The 22,339-nt window shown below is 42.2% G+C and overlaps 1 protein-coding gene across 6 annotated transcripts in view; it reads right to left on the bottom strand.

The window, feature by feature from the left end:
* The window catches only part of KIDINS220 (kinase D interacting substrate 220), a 171,681-nt gene extending 149,552 nt beyond the window's left edge, over positions 1-22,129 (bottom strand). For 4 of the 6 annotated variants that reach the window (XM_074947688.1, XM_074947690.1, XM_074947691.1 and 1 more), the window contains exons 1-2: positions 21,960-22,129; positions 1,569-1,716 (exon numbers count right to left, since the gene is read on the bottom strand). In XM_074947688.1, coding sequence (XP_074803789.1) covers positions 1,569-1,676 — 108 coding nt within the window. In that variant the 5' untranslated portion in view covers positions 1,677-1,716; positions 21,960-22,129. Of the gene's footprint in view, positions 1-1,568; positions 1,717-7,024; positions 7,044-21,959 lie in introns of those variants that run through there. The other 2 variants (XM_074947693.1, XM_074947689.1) reach the window with 2 other exon arrangements.
* Between the last annotated feature and the right edge of the window lie 210 nt (positions 22,130-22,339).

Genomic DNA, 22,339 nt, shown 5'->3' with positions numbered 1-22,339 from the left:
AGTTATTTAAGCATTTCTGTACTCAGTGTTGCAACGTCTAACTGATTCAGGAGCCTACGTCTCATTTTCAAAACGGATTTAGGCATTTAGTAGCCAAAATCTCGACAGCCTGTGATACCCTATATCTCATATGACACCCTGTACCCCATGTTCACAACTTTTATATGGTTATGATATATTTTGTACAAAGTTTGCCCTGTGAGGTATCATTTGAAAACTCAAACTGTTGAATATAATTGTCCTATTAAGATGTGCATAACAACACTGTGAAAATATAGGAGATTTAACTGTATGATTGTTACTGGAATATGTTGTAATTCTGGGTAACACCCAAAAACCAATTTCTCAGAGACAAAGACACACTGGCACACCAGCAAAGTGCTAAAGGGCCATTACCTATTTAATCAGTTATTCACAAGCAAGGCGGGAGGTATAAACAAAGAATTTACAATTCACCTGAAGGATAGTTTGGAGCTCACATACATAATGGAACTGCTTGCCTCCATCACCCAGCAAGGATTTTTCCAGAACAAAGGGTTGGAGTATAAGAAGAGAGGGAAATTGCCCCTAGCCTCCTCTCTCTTCTCATGAGAGCAACAACTCTCAAAGAACTGAACAAAGGGAGGAGTGGTCCCACGCTGAAAAGGGATACAGCCAGCAAAATGTATGGCAGTTCATGGTGAGACAAACCTTTTGCTTTTAAACCTATTACCTTGGTAAAATTTAATAATTAGCTTGTGTGTTTACCTTTTTATTTCTTTCGTAACCAATACTGACTTATATACATCCATACTTGTAATCACTTAAAATTTCTCTCTCTCTAGTTAATAAACTTGCTTTATTGTTTTATCTAAACCAGTGTGTTTGATTGAAGTGTTTGGTAAACCTCTACTTGAGATAACAAAAGCTGGTGCATAATCATTCCCATTGTTGGAATGACAGACGATATATGAGCTTACACTGTTCAGGAAGGTACTGAACAGTGTAATACACACATTTCTGGGTGCAAGGCTGGAAATATGCAGGTGTCACCCTGCATGTTATTCATGGATGGCTGGGAGAGCATTCATGTATTCAGCTGGGTGTGACTTTTCATGCTGGTGGCTGTGAGTGAGCAGAGCCTGGAGTGGTTTGCCGTTCACCAGCAAAGCAGTGTAAAAAGCATTCCAGGCTGGAGAGGTAAGGGAACAGAGCAGTCCAGGTTGCACTCTGGAGAATGTCACACAACCATTAGTTTCTTTGTGCATCAATTCCCCATATCTAAAATGAGGATAATATTATTTTCCTACCTCACAAGGGTGTTGTGAGGAGAAATATACTGAAAGATTGTGAGGCAGTCAGATACTACATCAATGGAGACCATCTAAATACCTAAGATAGATAGGCCACAGTATGGCTCTTATGAGCTGAGAGTACAATTCAAGGACAAAGAAAGGACCACAGAAGAAAATGACTGGATAGGAATTTATCATCGTTAAATAGCCAGTGTGATGTGATATCATATCAGTTATTCATCCTGCAATTAACATGTAACAATATTCAAGAAATCTTTGAAAAACTCATCTTACCTCATTTCTTTCATCCACATCTTTGCACTTCTCAAGAAGTGCTTTTAGAGCAGGAACATTTTCCTCTTCCACATAGGTCACAAGACTCTGAGTCATGAGACTTGCCATTTTTAGATAGTACTTCAAGTACTTCTATAACAATATATACCTGTAGTTAAAAAAAAAAAAAAGTATTAGTAAACAAGATTTGATTTTATTACAGAAACCAAACTGCTGATTGCACTTAAGTATCTGCCACTCTCAGCAATAAAACATTTCCGTGACCAACAACTCTAAATCGACATTTAAATGAAGACCGAGTTGCTAAATCTTTTGCAATTCTTTGAAAATTCAAGGGTTTACCCTATCCTTAGCATTGTGCAGGAACAACAGGTTCTGAAGGAAACAGATAATATTCTTTCACAGTTTATATATGTACCGTACAGGACTGTACAAATGTCCTTGTCCCCCTGAAAGGTATTACCTGTGTTGCATGTTTCTTAGTATATAGGAACTCAATTGCAGCACAGTTGGCCACAAACTATATACCAAACTCAATTATTTCAGTTATTTTTAAGAGTTCTGCCCCTAATAGATGCATCGATTCCAAGGTCAGAAGGGACCACTGTGATCATCCGGTCCGACTTCCTCTATAACACAGGAAATAGACCTTCCCCGAAATAATTCCTAGCGCTTATCTTTTAGAAAAATATCCAATGTTGATTTAAAAGTTATCAGTGATGGAAAATCCACCATGACCCTTGGTAAATTATTCCAATGGTCAATTATTCTCACCATCACAGATTTATGACTTATTTCTACCCTGAATTTGTCTAGCTTCAACTTCCAGCCATTGGATTGTGTTATACCAATCTCTAATATATTGAAAAGTCCACTATTAAATAGTTGTTCCCTGTGCAGATACTTATAAACTGTAATCAAGTCACCCCTTAATCTTCTTTATGTTCATAGAATCATAGAACTGGAAGGGACCTCAAGAGGTCATCTAATCCAGTCCCCTGCACTCATGGCAGGACTAAGTATTATCATTCTAGATCAGAGGTGGGCAACCTATGGCCCACGGGCCACACCTGGCCCACGGGACCGTCCTGCCTGGCCCCTGGGCACTAGCCCCCGGCCCCTCCTCCACTGTCCCCCCCTCCCCTGCAGCCACGTCGCTGCGCAGGCAGCCCTCTGGGCGGCGGGGCCATGCGCTCCTGCAGCACAGAGCGGCAGCGTGTCTAGCTCTGGCCCGGCGGCACGGCTGCCAGACATGCCTCTCTGAGAAGCATGGTAAGGGGGTGGGGGGTTGGGTAAGGGGCAGGGGGTTCCGGGAGGCAGTCAGGGGACAGGGAACAGGGGGCAGTTGGATGGGGCAGAGGTTCTTGGGCGGAGGCAAGGGACAGGGGGATTCCAGGGGGACAGTTATGGGTGGGGGTCCCAGGAGGGGGCGGTCAGGGGACAAGGAGTGGTGGGGTTGGATGGGTGGGGCGTTCTGAGGGGGGCAGTCAGAGGGTGGGAAGTGGGAGGGGCCCAGGCTGTTTGGGGGGGCACAGCCTTCCGTACCCAGCCCTCCATACAGTTTCGCACCCCGATATGGCCGTTGGGCCAAAAAGTTTGCCTACCCCTGTTCTAGATCATCCCTGACAGGTGTTTGTCTAACCTGCTCTTAAAAATCTCCAATGACGGAGATTCCACAACCTCGCTAGGCAATTTATTCCAGGGCTTAACCACTCTGACAGTTAGGAAGTTTTTCCTAATGTCCAACCTAAGCCTCCCTTGCTGCAGTTTAAGCCCATTGCTTCTTGTCCTATCCTCAGAGGTTAAGAACAACAATTTTTCTCCCTCCCGCTTGTAACAACCTTTTATGTACTTGAAAACCGTTATGTCCCCTCTCAGTCTTTGCTTTTCCAGACTAAACAAACCCAATTTTTTCAATCTTCCCTCAAATGTCAGGGTTTCTAGACCTTTGATCATTTTTGTTGCTCTTCTCTCGACTTTCTCCAATTTGTCCACATCTTTCCTGAAACGTGCACCCAGAACTGGACACAATACTCCAGTTGAAGCCTAATCAGTGCGGAGCAAAGCAGAAGAATTACTTCTCTTGTCCTGCTTACAACAATCCTGCTAATACATCCCAGAAGGATGTTCACTTTTTTTGCAACAGTGTTACACTGTTGACTCATATTTAGCTTCTGGTCCACTATGACCTAATCTCCCTGTCAGCTGCACAGCAGCCTATTTAGCACTGTGCAAGTGCTCAGGAAATCCACCCAGGACCTGCCGCAGCTGGGGATCGACCGGCGCAGGGGTGCCCCACCCCCACCCCAACCTGCCACGACCAGGCACCCCTCTGTTGGCCCCAACTTTGCTGCGGGCCCCAGATGCGGGCAGCCTGACCCGACATACGGCCGGAGTGGCCCAGCCCGGCCCAGGCCCAACCCTTACCCAGGCGTGGCCTGGCGCTGCTGCGGCCAGGGAAGGGGCACCTATCCTGCAGCCCCAGCCCCAGAGCTCCCATGGCAGGGAGATGCACCTCTCCCAGCCAGCCCAGGTCCTGGGAGAGACCTCTCTTCCCACTGTAGCCCTGGAGCACCTTCCTACACCCCAAACCCCTCTGCCCCAGCCCTGAGCCCCTCATCCCGAGCCCCATCCCAGAGCCCACACCCCCAGCTGGAGCCCTCACACCCCAACACTCTGCCCCAGCCTGAGCCCCCTCCCGCACTCCAAACCCCTCAGCCACACCCCCACCACATGAATTTTGTTATGTGCACCAATATGGAGGTGATATGTCACACATCACCTCCATATTGGTGCACATAACAAAATTCATTCCACACATGGGTGGGAAAAATTAGAGGGAACACTGACTGTGACCGCCAGATCCCTTTCCACAGTACCCCTTCCTAGGCAGTCATTTCCCATTTTGTATGTGTGTGACTGATTGTTCCTTCCTACGTGGAGTACTTTGCATTTGTCCTTGTTGAATTTCATCCTATTTACTTCAGACCATTTCTCCAGTTTGTCCAGATCATTTTGAATTGTAATCCTATCCTCCAAAGCTCTTGCAATCCCTCCCATCCTGGTATTGTCCACAGACTTTATATGTATACTCTCTATGCCATTATCTAAATCATTGATGAAGATATTGAACAGAACCGGACCCAGAACTGATCCCTGTGGGACCCCACTCATCATGCCCTTCCAGCATGACTGTGAACCACAGATATGCACCCACTTTATAGTAGCTCCATCTGGGTTGCATTTCCCTAGTTTGTTTATGATAAGGTCATGCAAGACAGTATCAAAAGCTTTACTAAAATCAAAATATACCACGTCTACCACTTCCCCTCATCCACAAGGCTTGTTACCCTGTCAAAGAAAGCTATCAGGTTGGTTTGACATGATTTGTTCTTGACAAATCCATGCTGACTGTTACTTATCACCTTATGTCATAAATATAAAGGGAAGGGTAACAACCTTTATGTATGCAGTAAAGGTTGTCGGGGGAGGGATAGCTCAAGGGTCTGAGCATTGGCCTGCTAAACCCAGGGTTGTGAGTTCAATCCTTGAGGGGGCCATTTAGGGATCTGGGGCAAAAATTGGGGATTGGTCCTGCTTTGAGCAGGGGGTTGGACTAGATGACCTCCTGAGGTCCCTTCCAACCCTGATATTCTATGATTCTATGAAAATAAAATCCCTCTTGGCCAGAGGTACAGAATCCCCTTACCTGTAAGGGGTTAATCAGTTCAATTAACCCGGTTGGCACCAGACCTGAAGGACCAATGGGGAAAGAAGATACTTTCAAATCTGGGAGGGAAGGGGCTTTGTTTTTGTGCTCTGTGTGTGTTCTCTTGGGAGACAAAGAGAGAGATCAAACAAGTAATCCAGCTCCTACTGAATGATACATCTAAAATTACAGGAATAGTAAGTAATAGCAAGGAAGTGCGTTAGAGTATCTTTTGTTTTAGCTTGTGAATTTTCCCTATGCTTAGAGGGAGGTTTATCCCTGTTTTTTGTAACTTTAAAGTTTTGCTTAGAGGGAAATTCTCTGTGTTTTGAATCTGATTACCCTGTAAAATTACCTTCCATCCTGATTTTACAGAGGAGCTTCTTTTACTTTTTTTCTTGATAATAAAGTTGTTGTTTTTTTTTTAAGAATCTGATTGGTTTTGTCCTAAAAACCCAGGGATTCGGTCTGTGCTCACCTGTACCAATTGGTGAGGATATTATTCTCAAGCCTCCCCAGGAAAGGGGGTAAAGGGGTTTGGGGGGGAATATTTTGGAGAACACGAACACCAGGTGATTCTTTTCCTTGAATCTCTGTCTAATTCACTTGGTGGTGGCAGCGAATACCGTCCAAGGACAAGAAGGGATTTGTGCCTTGGGGAAGTTTTAATCTAAGCTGGTAGAAATAAGTTGAGGGGGGTCTTTCATGTGGGTCCCCACATCTGTACCCGAGTTCAGAGTGGGAAGGGAACCCTGACACCTTATCTTCTAGATGCTTGCAAATTGATTGCTTTATTATTTGCTCCATTATCTTTCCGGGTACAGAAGTTAAGCTGACTTGTCTGTAACTCCCCAGGTTGTCCTTATTTCCCTTTTTATAGATTGGCACTATATTTGCCCTTTTCCAGTCTTCCGGAATCTCTCCCATCTTCCATGACTTTTCAATGATATCGCCAATGGCTCAGATATCTCCTCAGTCAACTCCTTGAGTATTCTAGGATGCATTTCATCAGGCACTGGTGACTTGAAGATCTCTAACTTGTTTAATAATTTTTAACTTGTTCTTTCCCTATTTTAGCCTCTGATCCTCCCTCATTTTCACTGGCATTCACTATGTTAGACGTCCAATCACCACCAACCTTCTTGGTGAAAACCGAAACAAAGTCATTAAACATCTCTGCCATTTCCACATTTTCTGTTATTGTTTTTCCCGCTTCATTGAGTAACAGGCCTACCCTATCCTTGGTCTTCCTCTTGCTTCTAATGTGTTTGTAGAATGTTGAGCTAAACAGATTGAGCTCATCGCTCTAAGGACTGTTTTCTAATCCTTTAATGATCATTCTTGTGGCTCTTCTCTCAACCAACCTCTCCAGTTTGTCTACATCCTTTTGAATTGTAGAGAGCAGCGGCAGTTGGACCAATGCCAAAACATAGAGATCAAATAACCTCTCTATTCCTACTTGAGATTCCCCCGTTTCTGCATCGAAGGATCGCATTAACTCTTTTGGCCATAGCGTCATACTAGGAGTTCATGTTCAGCTGATTATTCACCACAACCCCCAAATCTTTTTCAGAGTCACTGCTTCCCAAGAGAGAGTCCCCCCTCCTTGAAGTATGGCCTACACTCTTTGTTCCTAGATGTATACATTTACATTTGGCTGTATTAGAATGCATATTGTTTGCTTGCACTTAGTTTGCAAGCGATCCATATCCCTCTGAATCAGTGACCTGCCCTCTTTATTACTTACCACTCCCCTAATTTTTGTGTCGTGTTATCTGCAAACTTTATCAGTGATAATTTTGATGATTTCTTCCAGATCACTGAAAAAAATGTCAAATAGCATAGGTCAAGAATTGATCCCTGAGGGCCCCACTGAAAACACTGATACAATGACAATTCCCCATTTACAATTACATTTTGACACGATTTAGCCAGTTTTTGTGTACATCATGTTAATTTTATATCATTTTAGTTTTTTAATCAAAATATTGTGTGGTACCACGTCATAATATGCTACATCAATGTTATTACCTTTGTCAGGCAAACTTGTAACCTCATTTAAAAAAAAAAAATCAAGTTAGTTTGACAGGATCTGTTTTCCATAAACCAGTGGTTTTCAACCTTTTTTTCATTTACAGACCCCCTAAAAAATTTCAAATGGGTATGCAGACCTCTTTGAAAATTTTAGACATAGTCAGCGGACCCCCCAGGGGCCCACAGACCAAAGGTTGAAATGTATTGCCATAAGCCAATGTTGATTTGCATGAATTACATTACCCTCCTTTAATTCTTTATTAAGCAAGTTCCATATCAGCCACTCCATTACCTTGCCTGGGATCAACGTCAGGCTGACAGGCCAGTAATTACCCGGGTTGTCCCATTTACCCTTTTTAAAAACTGGCACAACATTAATAGTACCCTATGAAATCTGTGTTAATGAGAACACAGACCAAATCACAGAATCAAAACATTAATGTGGAATCCTGCTTTCTCCGGCACCAGAACCACAGAGGCAGGCAGACAGGGCAGGTTGCACAACTGAGCTACGTGCAGCTGCACTTGAGAGTCAAGCTGCTCTGCATCAGAGCCTCCTGATCTGCTGTGCAGAGCTGGGGAGGATAGGGGGCTGTCAGGGTGTCCCCCGCCTGTATACCTGGTCTCTGCTGAGCCAGGGTAGGGGGATAGGGGAGCACCTGTCTGTGCACTAGCCTCAGGCTCAGGAGCGGTTGCAGTTGTCTGAACAAGCGTTCAAGCTGGCAAGTGCTGTGCTTAACAAGAAAGCAGTGGACACACTCCCTCACTCCACACACGCACATGCACACTCCCTCCTCCCCCACACACACACTCCCTCCTCCCCCACACACAGGTCAGTGGACTTCTTGTGTTACTGTCAACAATGTCAGTTTGGTCATATTACCAAGTACTACTTTAAAAAGTGATTTAAAATATGTTACTTTTACCATATACTTATACTGTATATCTGTTTAAATTGTAGGGTTTTGGGGTTTTTTTTTGCAAAATCAGTTTTTCACACTGCAGTCCAATTCTGAACACTTTCATGCATTTATAGTAAGGCTACTTATTTGTTGTCAATGTATCAAACAGTTTTAATTTAAAAAATACCATAAAAATGGAAAAAAACAAAATCAGAAAATAAATCCAAAAATCCACAATAAGAAAAGGAATTTCATAGGGCCCTACATTAGCTTTCTTTCCAATCTTCTGGAACTTCTCCAGTGCTCCAAGACTTATTGAAATCAATATTAATGGTTCAATGAGCATCTCAGCCAGCTCTTTTAAAATTCGTGGATGAAAGTTATCTGGATCTGCTGATATGAAAATGTCTAATTTTAGAAGCTTCTGTTTAACATCCTCCAGAGATACTAGTGGAATGGAAAGAAAGTCTCATGAAATGGCGATAACAATCTCATCTGTTTGTCCCCAAAAATAGAACAGAAATATTAAAATGCTTCTGCCTTACTGTTTACAACTATACCATTTCCATCTACTAATGGACCAATACCATATGTCTCCTCACAACTAAAATGTAACCCTTCATGTCCTTAATGAGGATAGGTAAGCATATCATCCCAATTCTTCTTGGCTGCTGTGCTGATAATATCCAGTAATTATGGCAACGCAAATCAATGCTACCTGCCCTACAGTGATTCTGTCTACCTCATTAATTAGGTTGGTGCCAAATCTTGGCATCTTCACCCATGCCTGCTGAACATGCAATGTACATAATAGATAACAGCAATTCCTTAATGACAGAAAGTCATGTGATATCCAGAAGGGTATAATTTCCTGTAGTCAGCACAGACACCAAAAACTTTACCCAGGCAGCCCAGCGTTTAATGAAGCTTAGCAAATTTTCTACTCAAACATCTCTACATAATCACAGAAAAGGCAGAACAATCTCAAAGCTTCTATGGATTCATTTTATGCTGCTGTCCTCATCCACAAGAATGAGGATGATCTTGTGATTCGGGCAGGACACTGGAAAAGAACTGGGTTCTATTTACAGCTCTTCCATAGACTGCATGACTTTAGGCTAGTCACTTAATCTCTACATACCTCAATTCTCCATCTGAAAGTCATGATTTAATGACATTATGGAAGGCCACTTAGGATAAATACAAAATTAAAGAATTAGAATTAGCTAGTGTGTGTGTGTGACACTGCACCTCGGGGGAACACCCAGCACCCCCATGTTCATCCTTGTAAAATGATTGTGTGGTATCCTATGCAAAGTTTGTCATGTCGGGTGTCTTCGGAAGGCTCATGATGCACTGAGCATTGTTGTTACAGTGATGTTATAGTAATGTTGTTATAGGTTGTAATTTCATGTATATAGTTATGAGGCTGAAAATGCATCCTTCGTGGCTTAAAATAAGCCCAGACAAAAACTCTCCAAGAGCAGAGAGGCAGTTCACACCTCATCAGGGCAGGTATGAGACAAACCCAGCCCAGCCTCACAGGAACAAAGGACACTGGCCTAGGCAACAACAAAAGAATCTGTTAGATTCTCGAGGGAGTCACCCCGCTTCCTCTGGTCAGTTTGGAACTGCGATGAGGTAATGCTCACCTGACTCTGAAGGGGGTGGGGGGGGCAAAGCCAAGAGGAAAGAAAGGACATGATAAAAGGGAGAGACATTTGCCATGCTCTTCCTCTCTCTTTCACCTACATCTACAGACACCACACCAAGCGACTGAAGCACTGATCAAAGGGGAGAGCCTGGCTGAAGAGGAACCAGCCAGCCTGTGATGAGAAGCATCTAAGTTTGTAAGGTCATGGAAAGTGTTAAGATCAGCTTAGAATGCATTTTGCTTTTATTTCATTTGACCAAATCTGACTTGTTATGTTTTGACTTATAATCATTTAAAATGAAAAGGAGTACTTGTGGCACCTTAGAGACTAACAAATTTATTTGAGCATAAGCTTTTGTGGGCTACAGCTCACTTCATCGGATGCATAAAGTGGAAATACAGTGACGAGATTTATATACATAGATAACATGAAACAATGGGTAACTCCTTTTCTTTTTGCGAATACAGACTAACACGGCTGCTACTCTTAAACCAATCATTTAAAATCTATCTTTATAGTTAATAAATGTGTTTGTTTATTCTACCTGAAGCAGCGTGTTTAGTTTGAAGCATGTCAGAGGCTCCCCTTGGGATAACAGGCCTAGTACGTATCAATTTCTTTGTTAAATTGACAAACTCATATAAGCTTGCAGCGTCCAGTGGGCATAACTGGGCACTGCAAGACAGAGGTTCCTAAGGTTGTGTCTGGGACTGGAGATATTGGCTAGTGTCATTCAGTTGCACAATCCCAGGAGCAGTTTACATGCCAGAAGCTGTGCGTGAACAGCCCAGGGGTGGGGGTTCTCACAGCAGAGCAGGGTAAGGCTGGTTCCCAGATTCAAGGATTGAAGTGACCTAGCAGATCACCAGTCCGGATAACACTGGAGGGGAACGTCACAGTGTGTGTGTTGTAAAGAAAGACCCTGACTAGCAAGTAGAAGGAAGGACTTGAAAATAATGAGTTATAAAGCCAGACGGAATGAAGCAGGGAAGATGTCTGGTTAAAAGAATAACTAATGAGATAAGGGGAATTTCTAAAAAGAAGACCTCACTCTGACAAATAGGGGTGACTACAGATGGTTTTAAATAAGAAAACAAGAATGTCTTAAAAGGAGCCAACATAGACCTTTCTACACCACATACCAGCGTTATCTTAAAAGTGAAGCCTATTTGAAACCAGGTCTGACCAAAAAAACAAAACCAACAAAAAAAAAGGTGTTGGTCAGCGGAAGAGACAACGAGAAAAGACCTTAGGGAGAAAGGAGGTTGGAAATGTTATCTAAATTAAATCTGGAAATAAAGATGGCGGAACTGTCTCAAATTGGTTTGTTAGCTAAAATGGTAATTGGCTATGCCATTTGTTTCTTAAAGGGTATAACTCTTGTTACGAATTTGTGGGTTCTTTGTCAGACCCTACCTCATCATGCTGGAGCACACCAGGATGAGACAGTTTTCCTAAGTCTGGGCTATTTATGAGTATACTGATCACATGCTTATGAATACCTTGTTAGTGTATTGGATGCAGTGACTGCTTATTTTTAGGCTGTTTGGAGCAATTATACAAAGCACTATTTGGTCTTTAGACTACTTAAAGGAATTCATGGTTAAATTGGTGTCTGGTGGTCTCCCATATTAATATTAAAAATTTATATTATTAATAATTCCAACAGACATGATTTAAAAATTACAATCCATTCCAGACAAACAGGACAATTAGTATATAAGCATCCATTATAATAATAATGGGCCCCATTGTGCTAGGCTCTATACAAACACGAAAGTAGATTGTGCATACTTTGGGGCAGAGACTATCTAAATAGACATATCAAACACAGGGTATGTGAAAGGAGTATAATATTCAAGCACAATGAACAATGTGATGATGGCAAATATCCTGTTAATTCCACTTGTGGAGGTAGTGTTCTGGGGCAGTGGTTCTCAATCTGGTGTCTGGGACCCACTGGGGGGCCGCTAGGCAGGGCCAGCATTAGACTCGTTGGAACCCAAGGTAGAAAGCCGAAGCCCCACTGCATGGGGCTGAAGCCCAGGGCCCTGAGCTCCACCACCCGGGGCTGAAGCCAAAGCTTGAGCAATGTAGCTTCATGGGGGCCCCTGTGGCATGGAGCCCCAGGCAATTGCCCTGCTTGCTACCTCCTAATGCTGACCTTGGCATTTATATGCAAAAAACCACTTATAGTGGTACAGGTGGGCTGTGGAGTTTTTATAGCATGTTTGTGGGGGCCTCAGAAAGAAAAAGGTTGAGAACCTCTGTGTTAGGGAAAAAGAAAAGGAGTTCTTGTGGCACCTTAGAGACTAACCAATTTATCTGAGCATAAGCTTTCGTGAGCAGCTCACTTCATCGGATGCTCAATAAATTGGTTAGTCTCTAAGGTGCCACAAGTACTCCTTTTCTTTTTGCGAATACAGACTAACACGGCTGCTACTCTGAAATCTGTGTTAGGGGATAGTTAGGAAATCTTAAGCTAAAATTAAAGAAAAGTGAAGGTGATGAGCAGATTAGGGCAGGGGCAAAGAGAAGGGCAAGAGGGGTAGGCGTGGAGTGAGGCTGAAATTAAGAAACTGTTAGAGAGGGGGCAGATGGGAGTTGGAGCAAATTGTTAATCAGCACAAGGCAGAGTAAGTTTGGTCAAAACTGCAGAAATTTCTCAGAGATCAGTGTATAGGAGTCCCCCCTATCAGCTAGTTTCTGGCTGGCTTGGGCGTGCAGTTTCTTTTCTCAAGGCCAGATAGCAGGTTGGTTCCTAGTGCTTGGGAAAGGAGTGTCTCCCTGCACAGTTCTGGGTATGGATTGTGTTGGGGTAGCCCTGGTTGGGGCCCATTTCCCCCCCCCCCCTTCTCCCAGTGCAGCAGTCCCTGCTTCAGCCATTTCTGCAGTGGTTCCTACCAGCTTTTGTCGCTTTGTTGCCATGAGGGCCAGACAGTCACAGGAGAAAAACAGAAATGTGAGTTTTTTCCATCCCATAAGAAATTATGGATGCGTAGTCAGCTGCCACAATGTATCACAAAGAGGAACAATACAGACAGACAATCTAAAGTTCACATCCTGAGCATGCTATGATGTGGCCAACATACAAAGGGGTTTGATATCCCCTCAAACAAAATCATACAAAAGACATCAACAGAATTAGGGCTTGTCTACACTGGCACTTTACAGCACTTTAACTTTCTTGCTCAGAGGTGTGAAAAAAACACACCCCTGAGCACTACAAGTTTCAGCACTGTAAAGCGCCAGTGTAGACAGTGCACCAGCGCTGGTAGCTACGCCCCCAGCGCTGGTAGCTACACCCCTCATGGAGGTGGTTTTTTAAAATGCCGTGACTACACAAGCCACGTTAAAGCATTGCCACGGTGTAGACTAGGCCTAAGTAAAACATTACTTCCATCCACTGTTTTTAACACTACAGCTCTAATTCACAAGGTACTTAATCCCATGCCAAATGGAATATTCACATGCTTAAAGTTAAACAAGGGTTAAGTACCTTGCTGTATGAAGGCCTAATAGCCCAATAAGGAAAAGACTGCCACAGTAACATTTATCAACCATTGCAACAATAGGCACTGCAAACACAAAACTTTTCAGTTAATATTAAACTTTTAAAATTATATTTTGTAATTCCAACAAAACTACTATTTTTTTAAAAGTCTACTGATTAGCCTTCTACTTTGTCATTTTCTACATATTATTATTCTGACATTTTCTTGAAAACATTCTGCCAGAGGAACAAATATTTCTATACCAAAAAAAGTTGCAATAAATAAAATGTATTAGCAAAAAATGGTGAATGTTTTCAGAATAAATTACACTACGTATTTGTGGTCAACATTTTATCAGCAAATTCTCAGTTAGCAATTCTACAGTGAGTATGAGGGAACACAGTATTCAGCATACCTCCCCTACTGAAAGCAAGATTCTTCCCTTAATGTCACTGACTTCCACATTTCAAAAGTGGAAAGACAGTCCTGTTGCACTGTAGATAAATGCACAGCCTTGTAAATTATTCAACTGGTGAACATTCTGATTTAATGTAGATTTTTATCCCTCAGATATCAATTAAACCTTCAGGAAATAGCTAAATAACTGACATTGCGGTCCTCAAAAAAAAAATATCAACAGTGGCTTAAACAAATCTGTTATGTTAGATGTACTCTGAAGTTTTACTTTTTGAAATGCTAAGCACCATGAAATAAACCATTTCTTAACAGCACAGTAAAACTGTTGTTTAGGGTTCCCACATGTCACGGACATAAAATAATTACCTCCTTAAAATTAAGACTCTCTCCTTTTAGGAATAAAATCCTGGAAGTATGACTAAGCCTAATTTCTAAATTGTTCTTCCTCCATTAGCCATTTTTTCTTGTAAGTTCTTTGAGGCAGGCGATCAATCAGCATCTGTACAGTAAACTACTGCAATTGAGCAGTGATCCTCCTGATTGAGGTCTCTTTGAAGTAAATATGGAGGCACCCAGTTGCAACTCCATAAATTAGGACTGCATTCTTAATTGGGCTCAAAATGCGACAAATTCCTGTTAAGTCTAAAAGCAGTAGGTCAATCAGTGTGGAATTTCACACGGGGTAGTTTTTATGCTCTTTGAATTTTGTATAGTTTTATTTTGGTTTCTTTTGTAAATTTTGAATAGAGAAGTCAAGTGGATAAAATTCAAGTTTTATACAAAAATAATTTATTTAAATCAAAAATGTTTATTTTTCGTTTTTAAAATAAACCTACTTAATGTTAAATTTGAAATTATGACAACCTATGTTAAGGCCTAATCTTACTATTCAAGCAGTTAATCTGTGCTGTCAACATTTTATAGAAAGTCAAACCACTGAACTAGTGGAGAATTTGTTGAAGTACCAAATTATTTTTGACTTCAGTAGCTTCTTCTGCAGGTACAGAGAAAATATTTTGAAATCATTTCAGCTGATTCAACTAGTTCATTCAAAGTTGAGAAACCAAATGGGCAAAGCTCATCCGTGATCTTAAAAACATGAGAGATCTGTGAGAGAGTATACTGAGTGACTGCAAAGGTTAACACGAAATAACATTTTTTTCCCTCTATGGAATTTGAAACTGGTGTGAGTAGGATTGTGAGAGTAAATAGAAGCTTACAGGTTTTGTTTGTCAGGACCTGTGCAGCTAGCTTTAGGAGCTCTTGCAGTTTAGATAGACTAGATTTTTGGTAAATCAGTAAATCATTGCTGTTTTTACTGAGAGTAAATGTGGGCTTTACAAAAAAATGCTGCAATTTACTGTCTGAGTTGCCTAGTCTAATTTTAAACATTTTTCCCTATCATTCCATATTTTGCAATAATAGCATCAGAGTAAAATGTAAGGCTAGTTTTCCAACCTGTTCCTAAAAACCTCCAGCGATGGGGATTTCACAACCTCTTATGTAAGCCTATTTCAGAGCTCAACTACTCTTACAGTAAGTAAGTTTTTCCTTATATCTAACCTACATATCCGTGTGATGGGGTGTATAAGCCCCACATTGGGGAACCAAGGATTAAAGAGGAGCTCTGGGCCCAGAAGGCCCCACCCAGCTGCACCTGCTGGACATGTTCAAAACGGAGGACACAAAGCCGGGCAGAGTAAGGGAGAAATCCTAAACTGTTTGCCCCTGCAGAGAGGCCGGAGGAGCTCCACACTACCCAGACCAGACCCTGTTTCTGAGCCGCCCCATGGAGACCAGAAACAGCGGGCCTCCAAATCACTGTCAGGGAGAACCCCCCTGACAACAGGTAGAAAGTGACTCAGGGAGCATGCTTGTGGCATCCGCCCCCAGGTCACATATCCAGTGTGCCAATCACAGGGCTTGATGGAACCTGATGAAGCAGGACAGGCCTGGGTTTCCCTACCCCCAGCCCCACAGACTCTCATCACAGGCTGATACCACTGGACTCTGATGCAAATCCCTTCCCCACCCCACCCCATCCCCAGTGATAACTGAAGGAGAATGCAGGCACCAGCCCAGTCCTGTTAGAAGGACAGCAGACGTGCCAGCATATCGGCCCAAGAAGAGAGCCAACAACAGCAGGCAGTCCAGCAACAGCAGGGTCAGCTACTGCCCAGAAGCAACAGCAAGCGGCCCAACAGCAGCAGCAGCTACTCCAAGAGCTGGTAGCAAAGCAGCAGGAACTATAGCCACACCTAATTCAGCAGGCAGCAACACTCCTGCAGCCGCAGGTTGCATCTAATGCCATGGCACCAGGACCCTCAGATAATGTCCTCCACCCAGCAGGCAGCCCATCAGACTCTCAAAAATGGGCCCGGGGGCAACCAAGAAGCATTCTTGGTCACCTTTGAGCGGGTAGTCTTGTTGATTTCAAATCAATTCTCCAATTTGTCAAGATCATTTTGAATTCTAATCCTGTCCTCCATCGTGCTTGCAACCCCTCCCAGCTTGGTGTCATCCGCAAATACTCTCCAATCCATTATCCAAGCCATTAATGAAAATGTTGAATAGTACTGGACCAAAGACTGCCCCCTGTGGTACTCAACCAGACATGCCCTCCCAGTTTGACAGCAAACCGTTGATAACTACTCTTTGAGTACAGTTTTTCACCCACCTTAACAGTAATTTCACCTAGACCACATTTTCCTAGTTTCTTAGTTATGGGAATGTCATATGTGACTGTGTGAAAAGCCTTAAAAAAATTAAAATACAACATGTCTAGTGCTTCCCCCTTACTCATTAGGCCAGGAACCCTGTCAAAGAAGGATGTTAGGTTGGTTTGGCATAAATTGTTCTTGACAAATCAATGCTGACTATTCCTTATAAACCCGTTATCCTCTGGGTGCTTACAAATTGATTAATAATTTGTTCCAGTATCTTTCCAGGCACTGAAGTTAGGCTGACCAGTCTATAATTTCCCAGATCCTCTCTGTTCTTTTTAAATATAGGTACCATATTTGCCCTTCTTCAGTCTTCTGGGACCTCACCCATCCTCCAGGAGTTTTCAAAGATAATTGCTAATGGTTCCAAGATTGCTTCAGTACCTTAAGTAGTTAGAATGAATTTTATCAGGACCTTCCAACTTGAACACATCCGACTCATCTAAATAGTCTTTAACCTGTTCTTTCACTATTTTGGCTTGTGTTCTTTCCCCCGGTTGTTAATGGTAATTGTGTAACATATCTGCTCACCATTAAACTTTTTGGTGAAGACTAAAGCAAAACCGGCATCAAACACCTCAGCCATCTTGATGTCATCAGTTATTAGCTATCCTGCCATGCTAATAGTGGACCTACACTTTACTTCATGTTTCTCTTGCTCCTAATGTATTTAATGGTTATTCAATTAATAACAAATATGATTTACTGACATAGTATCCAACCCATCTGAGGGTCTAATAGATGAAGAAGAATAGCTAATATTGGAGCAGGGACTGCCTGACACAGTGGAAGGAGCAAAAGGGTTCAACTTGAACTGGTCATATGGAATAGAAAAGCAGCAACTATTTTCACCAGGAAGTAGAGTATTATAATAACCAATACTGTATCACAAACTAGGTAATGTTGCAGGTACCATGTGTAAGAAGTGCTGCCTCCTTTTAAATACACGTCAGTAGGTCCTGAGGACCAATATAAGTTTTTTGGTCAGAATTCTAATTAACATCTAATTATAGTCAAATTTTCATACAGCTCTCCCGCCAAATGATGGACAAGAGGTTGAAGACAAGGGCTTGGGGAGATCTAATTCTGGCCCTCAGAAAAAGGGAGGATGAATGTTTGTGAGAACACCTCAATAATCCTCTCCTGAATCATCTCCCCCTTGTCTCAATTCCCCTCCTGACTAATACCCTATGTTGATTGTTATCTTTTCTCAGCATTTGAAAGCATTTTTTCCTCCCCATGTTTGAATGAGTCAGTTAAAGAATAAGGAGAAATCAGACAGCCTTTATAAAAACTACATATCAGAGTCAAAAAATTTCTGAAGAGTCACTGAGAATTGGGAAGGTACCAAAAGACTGGAACAAAGCAAATGCAGTATATATTTTAAACAAAGGCTAAAAAGTGGTAATTACTACCTTATAAGTCTAACTTCCCTGCTTAATAAAAAGAGCAAACATTAAAAGAAAACAAACATCTAGCAGATAACAGACCCATGAACAGTATGTGACAAGGGTTTTTAAAGCATAAATCTTGCCAGAAAAATCTTGCACTCTTAAGACAGAATTTAAATATTGGTGGATGAACAACAAGTGATTGATCCAATACATTTGGATTTTAGTAAAATATTGCACTACCTATTTCCTATAATACACTGAAAACTTCTACATAATAAAAGCATGGTAATTAATACTATAATATGTCATTTTCTGTTTCAAACAATTCTTTTAAAGAAAAATAAAGTTTCAAAGCAAACAAAAGTACCAATGTGAACTATCTCAAATGACTGCAGTAAGGAAGAATAATCCATTCTGTGTGATCTTTGCACCAAGTGGAACCCAACTGTGGCCCAGAAAATAAGCCTGCTTAATAATGTTCTTATCACAATATTTCTTGCTGACAACATGATTCTCTAAATCACATTCAGGATACAGAGTACTTAGATTTTCAGAAAGCCTTTGACAAGGTCCCTCACCAAAAGCTTTTAAGCAAAGTAAGCAGTCATGGGATAAGAGGGAAGGTCCTCTCCTGGATTGGTAACTGGTTAGATAGGAAACAAAGGGTAGGAATAAATGGTCTGTTTTCAGAATGGAGAGAGATAAGGAGTGATGTCTCCCAGAGGTCTATAGTGGGACAAGTCCTATTCAACATATTCATAAATGATCTGGAAAAAAGGGTAAACAGTGACGTGGCAAAATTTGCAGATGATACAAAACTACTCAAGATAGTTAAGTCCCAAGAAGATTCCAAAGAGCTACAAAAGGATCTCACAAAACTGAGTGACTGGGCAATAAAATGGCAGATGAAATTCAATGTTGATAAATGCGAAGTAATGCACATGGGAAAACATAATTCCAACTATACATATAAAATGATGGGGTCTAAATTAGCTGTTACCACTCAAGAAAGATCTTGGCGTCACTGTGGATAGTTCACTGAAAACATCCACTCAATGTGCAGCGGCAGTCAAAAAAGTGAACAGAATGTTGGGAATCATTAAGAAAGGGATAGATAATAAGACAGAAAATATCATATTGCCTCTATATAAATCCATAGTATGCCCACCTCTTGAATACTCATGCAGATGTGGTCGCCCCATCTCAAAAAAGATATATTGGGCTTGGAAAAAGTTCAGAAAAGGGCAACAAAAATGATTCAGGGTATGGAACGGCTTCCGTATTAGGAGAGATTAATAAAACTGGGACTTTTCAGCTTGGAAAAGAGATGGCTAAGGGGAGATATGATTGAGGTCTATAAAATCATGACTGGTGTAGAGAAAGTGCATAAGGAAGTGTTATTTACTCCTTCTCATAACAGAAAAACTAGGGGTCACCAAATGAAATTAATAGGCAGCAAGTACAAAACAAACAAAAGGAAGTATTTTTTCACACAATGCACACTCAACATGTGCAACTTCTTGCCAGGCCAAGACTATAGCAGGATTCAAAAAAGAACTAGATAAATACATGGAGGATAAGTCCATCAATGGCTATTAGCCAGGATGGGCGGGGATGGTGTCCCTAGCCTCTATTTGCCAGAAACTGAGAATGGGCAACAGAGGATGGATAACTTGATGATTACCTGTTCTGTTAATTCCCTCTGGGGCAAGTGGCATTGGCCACTGTCAGAAAACAGGATACTGGGCTAGACGGACCTTTGGTCTGACCCAGTATGGCCGTTTTTATGTAAAAATCATGACTTTCCCATTTGGCTGTTTTGGGTTTTTTTTTCCCCAAGAAAAACAAGTCAGCCTCATTCAAGATCATAGGACCTAATGATGGAAGCGTCTCATCTCCCTGCCAGAACAAGATAGTTGTCTGTAGTAAACTTTCTAATATTTTGACCAGATTTTAGCCTGCCAAGCAACATAGTGCTTATTAGACTTTGGAATAGTTTCTCTTCAGGAAGTTTTCCATGATATTCAGCCAAAAGATCAGATCATTCCTCTCCATCCTAACCAGCACTGGATTCATGCATGGGTTATGTCTTGCCTTGACTCACTCACTACTCCTTTCTCGTTTCATGGATTTCTGCTCGCATCTTTTCATTCCCAACATGTTACTGCTAAGATCTTTTTCTTTACTAACAGTAAATGCCTAGTTGACTCCTTAAACAGACAGTGCATTTTATAGTACATAGTTACTAAAATCTACACTTGTGCCTCAGATGTGCAATGGGGAAGAAATACTCATAAAAAAAGATATATGATCTATGAATATAGGGAACAATTATATGTACAATTCTTTGTCTACACACAGAACCGATGACCTAATTTCTGATACACAACCATTCCGCTATTTTGTACAGTAATAGCTCAGATTACTTTCTGCTCTGGTAAAAAAGCGAACACTGAGTCTATACCATATTCCACTAGTGTATTTTATCATTTGTTAGCTTGCAACGTTAACACTACTCATCATACACATATCCCATATAGCGTTAATGACAAGTCCATAAACTTTTAAATTAACAAGAAAAACAAGGTGTTCAACTCTGACTCCAACTGCCAACAAAACAATCTAGATACATGCAAAAAAATTGACATTTACAGCTATTCTGACAACAATTACTGAAGATAATGAAACAAAATTAAAATGACATACAATATATTAAAATCTAAAGATCTAAGGTTTTTAAAAATTGTTTTGATTCTTATCTTGTATGTATGAACAGGTTTATTCACCATGAAAAATAACTGCACCAAGACCCCTATCTTTCCAACTGATCCATATGGGCAAACCTCTGTGCTTAACATGGAGCCCCAGTGAATTCACCGGTGTTTCATGCCAATGTGGGAGTCTACCCGCAGTGATACATTTACTGGATTGGAGCCTAAATTACCACTGTGTGTCACCTAGTGCATCTTGTGCTACCTATGTTTTAGACTAACTCCTTGCAGCAGTTTCCTTGTCGGTTTCCCATCTCCTTGTCAGTTTCCCATCTTTACTGTTAACTCATTTCTTTTTATCATGTAATGAGATTTCAAAAAGACAGACTTCTTAATTTCTCATATTTATACTACTAACAATCTGTAAAACAGAAAATTTTGTTAGATTATAGCATTTCATATATGCTATAATCTATGAATTCACTTCAATGGCTCCTTCAAATGACACTGTCTCTATAATGTGAATACGTTTAACCCTTTAAAAAAAATTATATTACTTGCCTAACAGATGTTAACGTTCTTGAAGTTGGTCCAATAAAAGATATTACCTCACCCCGTCTCTCAAATATATTTTAGACATTTAAAAAGCATCTACCCAGTAAATCAATAATTAATTACTTTTACATTTTTATATGGTTTTTGGATTTGAAGAGCAATTCCCTTTTCTCTTGTTATGTTGTCTTTCCACCTGCTCTGCAGCTTATTTTTTTAAAATTTTCTGCAACATGGCAAACAAGCAGGTTTGACAGAGAGTTATACCTTGCATCAAGACCATGTTTGTCTTCGCACATTAGCAATAATGAAAAAAAAAAAAACCCATTAGAAGACAGATGCTCTAGTGTGGCTGACAACCGTGCTTGTTCATGACTGTAGTGTCCCATGAGCTGTTCATTAAATGTGTGCTTGTGCATGGGCAAGCGCGTGTGGTGGTGGGGTGTAAATGAAAATTCCCTACACAGGGGTGGTGGTGGAAGGGTATAAATGAAAATTCACTGCACGGGTGTAAATGGACCAAGGACGGGCCCTTTCATGGGCCCGGGCAACGCTCTGCCTTGCCCTACACACACACGCGACCCCCCAGCACAGCTGAGGGAGCTGGAGGGACAGAGTAGGCGGGCGGTGCCTCTCTCTGGACAGCCTCACCGCCGCCCTGCCCAGCCCAGGCAGCAAGCGGCACACGGGGCCGGGACTTTACCCAGCGTCCGGCCGCAGACCGGGCAGCCGCCGCCGACGGGTCAAGGCGGCTCCGTCGCGCCCTTTGTGTGACAGGTCCGCGCTCTCTCGCTATTTACCCTTAACCGGCGGGACTCGACCCCCGCGGGCGGCCTCTCCGGTCCTGGGAGATTCTGCCGAGGCGGCGGCGGGGGTAGCAGCGCCAAGGGCTCCTCACTTGCACCCGGCAGCGGCGGCGGCCATCTTGCCTCCTCCTTGTCCCCCCCACTCCCTCCTCGGAGCCGGTCACGTGAGCCCTCCCGTCGCCTTGGACACAGGAGGGGCGGGGGATGCCAGGAAGGCGGCTGGCCTAGCCGTTAGTGCCAGACTCGGAGCCGGAGGGGCGGGGTTCGAACCCCCGCGGGGGCAGCGGGAACCCAGCAGCCTCCCCTTCTCCTCTAAGTAATTCCCCCTTCAACAGACTCCGCCTCAGCATCTGCCGGCTGAGAAACCTGCCCGG

This window comes from Natator depressus, chromosome 3, assembly GCF_965152275.1.
Source record: "Natator depressus isolate rNatDep1 chromosome 3, rNatDep2.hap1, whole genome shotgun sequence".
NCBI classification, from domain to species: domain Eukaryota; kingdom Metazoa; phylum Chordata; order Testudines; family Cheloniidae; genus Natator; species Natator depressus.
The sequence above is the reverse complement of the archived record's forward strand: the minus strand, read 5'-3'. Positions and strand labels throughout refer to the sequence as shown.